Source organism: Gekko japonicus, unplaced genomic scaffold (genome assembly GCF_001447785.1).
Source record: "Gekko japonicus isolate JY-2015 unplaced genomic scaffold, Gekko_japonicus_V1.1 scaffold118, whole genome shotgun sequence".
Lineage (NCBI taxonomy): Eukaryota > Metazoa > Chordata > Lepidosauria > Squamata > Gekkonidae > Gekko > Gekko japonicus.
The window spans coordinates 779389-788662 of NW_015168656.1; the positions used below are offsets into that span (position 1 = coordinate 779389).

The 9274-nt window shown below is 42.3% G+C and overlaps 1 protein-coding gene across 1 annotated transcript in view; it reads right to left on the minus strand.

Annotated features, from left to right (window-relative positions):
• SYT1 (synaptotagmin 1) overlaps nucleotides 1-3235 on the minus strand; it is a 261220-nt gene extending 257985 nt beyond the window's left edge. The window contains exon 1 of the mRNA XM_015415210.1: nucleotides 3067-3235. Within this exon, the coding sequence (XP_015270696.1) occupies nucleotides 3067-3235 (169 nt within the window). The remainder of the gene's footprint in view (nucleotides 1-3066) is intronic.
• Nucleotides 3236-9274: the final 6039 nt, after the last annotated feature.

A 9274-nucleotide genomic window follows, 5' to 3' on the forward strand; every position in this document is an offset into this window, starting at 1 on the left:
GATTGGGCCCCACTCCTTCCGAATTGGGGAGGCGACCACAGCAGCTGGACTGGAGCTGGGGCTTTCATGTATCCAAGCCATTGGGAGATGGTGATCTGAGGCATACAGGACCTACATACAGCTGCACCTGGCTGCTGATTTTTAATGGTGACTTCTTAGTTTCAGGGCATCAGCACAAATCTGTATGGATCTGTGGGCACAGCATTGTACACTAGGCGGGAATCTCCACAGACTCATCTGGATGGGGTGAAAACCTTGGCCTGGAGGAGGTGCTGTGAATCACCTGGATCAGCTCAAGAGGAATGAGATGGGATGCACTGCTACCTAGGGTCCAACATCACTTGTGGTCTCAACAGTCCCTGAATGCACTGGTGATACAGCTGTGTGGGAATGACCTGAGGGCCCACATGAGAATAGACCTGGCACATCAGGCCAAGGCTCCCAACCATGGCTATCTTCTGATCAGATTGACTGAAACAGCGCAATTGGCGTGGGGCTAGCTGCCCAGAGAGGGTCAATGTGGAAAGGAGGAAGATGACCACCAGACTGGGCAAGATTGTGGAGGTCAGGGGGCCACAGAATACATCATCTGGGCATCTCATACCAGTTGGAGGTCTTGTTTCATCACAATGGAGTTCAACTGTCTCAATAGGGAATGGACATTTGGCTACATGGGGCTAGGGATGTTCTATGGACTTGGTTGCAATTGTAGGAGCTTTGCCAGGAGCCGGGTGGGGATGCCTGGCTCTTGTGGTGGTGTTTTCGGGTGTTACTGTTGGGGGGTTCCTTGTTTCCATTGCCCTCTCCCCTTCCCCTAGGCACTGTGGGCCACAAGTGGCCTCAGACTGACCACAGTTTGGTGCAGAGAGTTTGTAAGCCGCTCTGAGACTCCCTTGGGTAGTGAAGGGTGGGGTATAAATTCAATCTCCTCCTCCTCCTCCTCCTCTTCTTCTGCTTCACAGTGAGAGTAAGGGCCTTCTGATTCCAGTCCAGGAATAATTTTGCTTTTGATACACCAACCTTGAAGGCAGGTTTTGAATTTGGTCTAAAATCATTTCTAAAACAGCTCCAGTTAGCATGAAGCAAAGCTATAGTCTGCTCCAGTGTAATCTTAAACCCCAATTTGGCCCAGATACAGGCAGGACAAAAGAAAATTTGATCTTGGAGAAAGAAAGCACATAATCTCATGGCCCAACCCAATCTTTACCCCAATGGATGGCCAAATTTATGTATGCCAGAAGCAAATTTGTCAGAAATAGGATGATAGCTGTAATTTTTTTAAAAAAACAATATCTTTCCTATGGCCTTCACTGTATAACAATCACTTCTGCCTTTTAATTTTTGTCACTGTGATGTTCCCAATGATTAGGCTTGCCAACTCTGGGTTGTGAAATTCTTAGATTTGGGGTTGAGTCTGGGGACAGTGGGGTTTGGAGAGGGGAGGAAGCTCTGTAGGGATGTGATGCCATAGAGTCCACTCTTCAAAGCTGCCATTTTCTCCTGGGGAATGGATGTTTGTCATTTAGAGATCAGTTGCTATTCCAGGATAACTCCAGACCTCATCTGGAGCTTGTTAGTCCTACCAATAATACTTGGGAAGTCATCAGTTCTTAAATAGTACCTGGCAGCAGATAATCTATCCTTTTGAAGCTACTGTATCTAAGCACAGGCACATGCACATGCCTTACAGTGCTATCCTAACCAGGATTACACCCTTCTAAATCAAAAGAAGTCAGTGGGCTTAGAAGGGCGTGCCTGTGGTTTAGGACTGCACTATTAATGGCACTGGATTTGGTGGCAGAATAAAACATGAACTGCCAAATGTTTGGTGGCAGAATAAAACATGAACTGCCAAATGTTTTGGTGTTCATACATTCCCAATTTACCCCAGTCCAAAGGTTCAAGGTGGGCAACAACATATTGCATAAATAAAATTACAAAAATTAAAAACTCAGTCCTTATCACTCCATTTCCAGTGTACAATCAGTGTACCATTATGTTAAAAGACCCTAGCAGGTACAACGTGAAAAGCATGTTACAGCTAATGGTATACATGGGATACATGCAAGTATGAGCCACTGTAGTTGGTGGGAAAGGTAAGATATAGATATTTTAATAATTAAATAAACTTAAAGAGTGAAGGGTTTGGAAGCTGGCAGCAGGAGCCTCCTCTTCTTCCAGCCTTCTCTTTCCTTTTTGCCCCCATGTGTTTTAGCTAGGGTTGCCAATTTTAAACTGTCATCTCGAGCTATTCCTTGAATATCAGCTTGATCTGCAAGCAACTATCAGATGATGTTATTTACCTTCATGCCGTGAAAAGCTTCTGCTGCTCATTGTCACTCATTACACTTCTATTAAAGGGTCAGGGCATTTCATTCCTGGCCCATTGGCAATATTAGCTGCAGGCTCATTCTCAGCTTGCCCCAGTCTATCTGCAATGCGGGAATAATGCTGGTTCACTACCTTACACGATTGTTGCAAAGATCACAACAACATAATGAATGGAAAGCTCTTTGTAAACTCTACAGCACCATATAAATTCATAACAATCATTTTATCGTACCTGGTTTGGTATGATTCAAAGCTTGATTTCAAATCCCTTGTGACCACTATCAGTCTAAACATAATGATGGAAGCCTAAACATAATGATGGAAGCCTCACATGCCAAAAGAAGGAGAGCATTATGGGAGAGGGAGCATTATGTGTCCTTCTTCCCATCCCATAATGAACCTTAAAGGTTACATCTGCATCACGCTTCAAATTGTTCTGCTTCCGTGCCAGATAAGAACCTCAGTCTCTTTGATGACTAATGAATAGAATCAGATCCCACCCAAATTCTCTCTGCTAGTTTCTGAAAAGTTCTAGTCTCAATGGGGAAAAAGTAAAAAACAGTGCCTTTAGATGAACAAAAGCATTCAAACATATTTGCTTATATAATATAAAGCTCCACATTGCTTATACATTATGATTAGCCTGAGTTAATTAAGACACTTAAAATATGTGCATTTTCCAAGAATTTTTAGACTTGGCAGGTGGAAATGTCTCTTCAGCTCTGTTTTACTTACATGGAATTTTGTTCAGTTCATTCATAAATTTCTCCTTTAACTTGGAAAAGGCATCTTCTTTCCCCCCTCCTCCTGGGATTGCTGGTTCTGTGCCATTATTTGCCGTTGCAGATGCAGCTGTGGTGCCTTGTAGTGCTGCTACAGCCTGGAATTGACCTTCTTTTGTCATGTTAGTCCCAAGAGAAGCTATGATGGGGAGGAAAAAGAGAGAATTTTTTTCCCCAAAAGGTTTAAAACACATCTTACCTCAACAAAAACCAGACAGCAGTAACCTCAATGGGTGCACCTGCTAACTGGGTAAATATCACATTATTACCATATTGCTTCATGTTAGTTCATACAATATTTATTAGACCACAGGGAGAAAGAGTTTTCCAGAAGGTAATAGCTACTGCATTTTCTTCTCTCACAACTCCTTTTCAACACTACTGAGTCTCAATCAGTTGTATCTATCAATATGGCTCAGCATCTGTTGTTTAAACTTTGGATTCTGCCCTTTCATTCTGAAGTGTAAGCAAACTAACTGACAGCAGTTCCATATATACAAACATTTGACTGTATTTGCATAATTATTCGTATATGTGTCTTTGTGCAGGAAGTTTCTGAGCACCAATAGTAGCTACAACACTAAGAAATTCTTCCAGGATAATTAAACCACTTTGAAGCTTCCTTGAACTATGTAGCCAGGAGTGAACCCTATTTAAACTGTAGAATTGTGTATTATTCATAAAAAAAAATCGTTTCCATTTTTCATTCTGGAATCACCTTTATTGAAAGGCATTTTACTTCCACTGACATTTGCTTCAGACAATATTCTGTTGAATTATTTACTTCTCTCGTTGGTATACTGACAAAACCACTGCATCTGTGGGTAGTTAACTGCCTCCAGATTAGAACACCTGTCGTGCTGAAATAAATACCCTTCTACATTATCATACTTTCAACTCAATGTTTGTTTTATGAGCAGTTTGTGATACCTTTACTTGGGCTCTAGCAAAAGCAAAACACTTTTATGGAGTGTGTATTTGAGCAATCTGGATGTGGCCTGAGGGCTGGCTCAGACGTTTGCTTTGGTTCTGAACAGGCTGTTCTTACTGCACGGTGTCCTAAATAACATTGATTTGAATAATCATTCTCATTTTTTAAAAAAATTCAGAGAACCAGAGAGAGAAAGGATTTGACAGATAACAATCATTCATTATTGCTCTGAGTGTACAATTGTTTGCATTCTCCTACAAAGAACTATGTCCGTAGTTTCCCACTGGGAAATTATTTTTAAAAACCCAATAAAATGAAAGTCTTATCAAACCAAGAGGTGCAAGAGACATCCAATTGTGGGAGGAAAATCACAAATTATAGGCAAATGCTACCACATCTGTCTCACACAAGCGTTCTTTTGGATGCTGTTAGAATTGTTCAAAAAGATAACTGAATCAAATAATATATATATTTTAAAAACTAACAGCACTTTTCTAAGAAATGCTTTCTCTGCTTGGTCAAATGTAGGGCTTTCTCATATGCTGAAGTCTCAGAGTGTTAAGTGGGGCATGCCTTTACCCACTGTTTAAGAGAAAAGGGGGACAACAGGATTGCAGTGTTTGCTTGAAATGTAACTGAGACTCAATGTGTGTGAAATAATAAAGCAAATACGCAAGAAGTACAAAGGGGTTGGGAGGTGGTGGCATTTACCAGAGAAGATCAACTTTTTATTTGGGCCTGATAGTAGCCCTGTTCACAAGTTACAGTGAATGCATTAGCATCTGTACATCTGTTTGTAAGAAAGATGCAATCTGTTTTCACTTTATAAATGAAACCAGGGACCAGTACCTGAATAAATGTGGGGTTTAAACCATCCATTCAGCTGTATATGTGTTGGAAGCAATCTGATAATTATTCAATGCACATATAAAGAAAAATCAAGTGTACACAGTACATGGATTTATGTAGCCCTGTTAACATGTTACAGTAAAAACACATACAATTCATGTATGGCGTTCATGTGAGTCTTCTTTAAGTGTGTGTTGATACAGAGATACAGCTAAAGGTGTGAGTTGAAACCACACATTTATCCAGATCAGGGGTCATTTCGTAGAAAAAGAGCTAGGGGGACTCATTAGCATAACTCATTAGCATATGCCACACCCCCTGACATCACTGGAAGTGTGTCCTCCCCACAGCCGGCGGCGACCTCCAGCGGGCACCAGCAGGGAGCTCCAGGCCCCGCCCTCCCGCACCTCACCCGGGGGGATGGCGTCCCCCCGCGTCCCCCCCCCAAATGACCCCTGATCCAGATACAGGTCCCTGATTTCATTTGTAAAATGAACACACATTGGCTCTTTCTTACAAAGAGATATATGCCCACATATGCAGGGTGTATCTGCTTTCAATCTGGCATGTGAACAGGGCTACTGTGTTTCTTGATTTGGTCACAAGCGGTGGCAGCTCAACATATGTTGCGACCTCAGGAAGTAATAGTTGCTCCCCAGAAAGCCCTACAACGTATTGCAAACTGTGCATACCTTGTAGGGCTTTCTGAGACATTCCTTCTTCTTGCAAGAGTTTGGCCATAATTTTGGTTGCCTTGGCAACAGGCAACCAAAAATTATGGCTGAGCTTTCATGAGAAGAAATTTTGCAAGAGTTTGGAAAACATCAGATGTTGCTTGCTGCACTATTTTTAAAAATACCTGGGGAAATAAAGAGGTAAGAAAGATTATCTCCTCTGGCTCATGTGTGGAGACAGCTAGTAGCTGACTGGCTGGCAGGATGAGAGATTGTGGCCCCAAAATCAGCCAAAATGAGGAGAGTAAAACCCTGGCATTACCTTAGTGCAAGAGTCCCAAACCTTGTTTGAGCCTGCAGGCACTTTGGGAATTCTGGCACAGCATGATGGACACAAGTCACAAAATGACTGCCACAAAATGGCCATTACAGGAGGCAGAACCAGCCCCCCAAAGGCTACTGCAGCTTACCTTTGGCCATACAGTGAAGATCCTTGTGCTGTGGTGGCAGCTGCTGCCAAAACAACCTTAAAAAATAATCTGCACAGTGAATTAAATTTCCAATGGCAAGTCATAATACTTGCAGGGCAAATGACGCATCTGTCACTGCCCATGTTCTAAAAACACTGGGCAGGCACCAGGAAGAGTGTCAACGGGCTCCACATTTGGGACTCTTGCCTTAGTGCTTTCGGCATTTTTATCTCCCTAGCCATGGATTTTTAATGCTGGATTTTAATAAATATCTTTAAATATTTTGTTTTATTTTGTAAGCCATCTCAGTTTTCAGTTGACTTTTCAGTTTATAAAAGAGGTGACTGGGGGGGGGGCATGACAGAGGTTTATAAAATTATGCATGGGGTGGAGAGAGTTGACAAAGAGAAATTTTTCTTTCTCTCCTAAAATAGTAGAAGAGGGTATCCAATGAAACTGATGGGCAGTACGTTCAGGATGGACAAAACGAAATACTTCTTTACACAGAGTGTAAAGTGTGGAATTCGCTGCCAGAGGATATAGTGATGCCCATAGGAATAAACAGCTTTAAAAAGGGATTAGATAGGTTCATGGAGTCTATCAATGGCTACTAGCCATGGTGGCTGAGAGGAACCTCCATATCCAGAGACACTAATCCTCTGAATCCCAGAGTCAGGAAGCAACATTAGGGGAAGACTTCAGCCTCTATCCCTGTTGTTGGCCACCCAGAGGAACTGGTTGGCCACTGTGTGAGACAGGATGCTGGACTAGATGGACTATTGGTCTGATCCAACAGGGCTCTTTCTGTGTTCTTACGTTCTTAAACAAATTTTCCCATATCAGCGTCTGGCTTCGAACAGAAGACAGAGAGGATAGAGAAGAAAGGTGGATGGGGTGGTAAAGTAAGTTCACCTTGCCTGTCCACTTCACATTCCTTTAAAAGTGAGCAGATCTATGTGTAGCAGGTTCTCCCATGGCTACAGTGCCATTTAATGCAATGATGGCATCCATTATAGCTCAGACCCTGAATCAGCTGCTTGTCTGAACCTTTGTAATGTCTGATATCTCTCTCATTTCCTAAGCTAGTGTGTATGTATGTGTTCTTTGTATCTCCATTCCTCCAGTGAGCAAGGCAGGCGGATAGCCTCTCTCCAGCTGGACAAAGCATGGGTCTCTGCTTCTATTCATCTCTTTCTCTGCAGTCCTGCCTGCCTGTCAGTGTGTGCAAGCAAAATTTATTCTCTGTTCACTGCTCCTGCTGGGCTTCCTTTCATGGAGAACAGGAACCCCCCCACACACACCATAGAGAACAATGGAGGGGACAGGGGCAACCTGTTTGAGGGTCCGTAGAATTGCACCCCCTGGTCCAATGCTCTTGAAACGTGGTTGGTATCTTGGGGAGAGACTCCAGCAGCTACCCCGTGAGTTTGGATTCTCCCCTTCCAGCCCCCAGAATATACCCTATGTTTTCGCCATTGACTTCAATGGCCCATAGGATATAAAGGTAAAGGTTCCCTTGCTCGAAAGCGAGTCGAATCTGACTCTAGGGTTGCGGTGCTCACCTCCATTTTAAAGCCGAAGAGCCACAGTTCGAAAGCAAGGAATTGCAAGTAGATAAATAGGTACCACTTCAATTGGAAGGTAACAGCATTCCGTGCACCTTGGTGTTTAGTCATGCCAGCCCATAGGATATAATGGTGCTGAAATTGACATTCGGCTGGCCAAAAGACTCCCAAATCGGCTGGTACTGATGAAACTGACATGTGGGAGTCTTACTGCCAGCCGAAATTGATTTGGCCCGATTCGGCCGAATTCGAATGGGCCAATTTTTTTTTTGCACACCCCTAGCTGTGAGTGATGAGAAAGCAAGGGAGACTGCTATACAGACTGGAAGAAGACTCAGGACAAATAGGATAACACATGGTCTACAGCTCATTTTAAAGTGTAATCTGTGATGATGGTGGAAAAGAAACAATTCTATTCTACCACCATTGCATCTACACAGTGTAGACCAACAGAGCTATTCTGGATAGTTAGAGGCCTGTTGGGATCTGGCCTGTATGAGGACATTGAGTGTTTGGTATCCCACTGTGACCATTTTGCTCAAGACTTTGCAGATAAAAATCTCTCGTATCCATACCAAATTGGATTCTATATAACAGATAGTGCCAGGGTCAGATAGTGCCAGGGTGCTGACTTGTCCAGCTGTTTGGGATTCTCTTCAGTTTATTCAGTCTGAGAATGTGAACAGGATCTTTGGAGGTTTAGCCCTACCACCTGCTTGTAAGATCCTTGCCCTTCCTGGCTACTTCAATCTGCTTGGGGGGAGGAAACTGGCTGACTGGGTCTGAGAGGTAGTTTTTAAGCCGCTCAGAGACCCCGTGGGAGGGGTTCGTGCGGGATATAAGTTGAATGTAAATAAATAAATAAATAAATTTATTCAGTCTGAGAATGGCGACAGGATCTACTAGAAACTATGATCTATGCTACAAAATTGAAATACAAAGTACAGACTGGTGGTCTCTATCCAGACTGCTGACACTGTTACTGTTTGTTCTGGGAAACACCAAATACTATGGAAGAAAGCTTGAGAAATTCATTAGTTGCACATTGAAGTGTTATCAGATATTGTAGCATTTTGCTCAATGAATGTCAGCTAAACACAAACAGTTGTATGATATATCATAATTAAATTAAAATTACATTTCTTAATTGTAATATATTGCTTAATTATTTCAGGTCTGGCAGTTGAGAATTCTGGCTTGTAATGGAAGACAGAATTTGCAGTGATGACTTTCAGTTAATTAAACATTAAGTCAAATGTTGTAATTTATTTGCTTCCAATTTTGGCATCATATTAGGAAACTGTGTTGGGAGTGCCGATGGAAAGCACTACATCTTTTCTGCCTTTCATTTTTTTATTTTTTTCTGCAAGAAAGGAAAAATAATGAAACAAGTAAAGCCTTCTGATCTCCAGGAACAATTCTCAATGGACTTACAGTGCAGTTAGAGGTCACTACATTTAATGAGGCATAAACAAATGCTCTGAGATTTGCTACAAAGCCTCCAAATGTTATATGCCCGAGACAGTTAATAGGTAAGTAGCCAGCTAAAGAAAAATGAAATCTTGATTGGTGGAAAGTTCTCTTCAATCAGCCTTATAACTTTTAACAATACATAGATGAACACACCCACAGAGATAACAGTGAACACTGGCTTTATTAAGGAAATTCACAA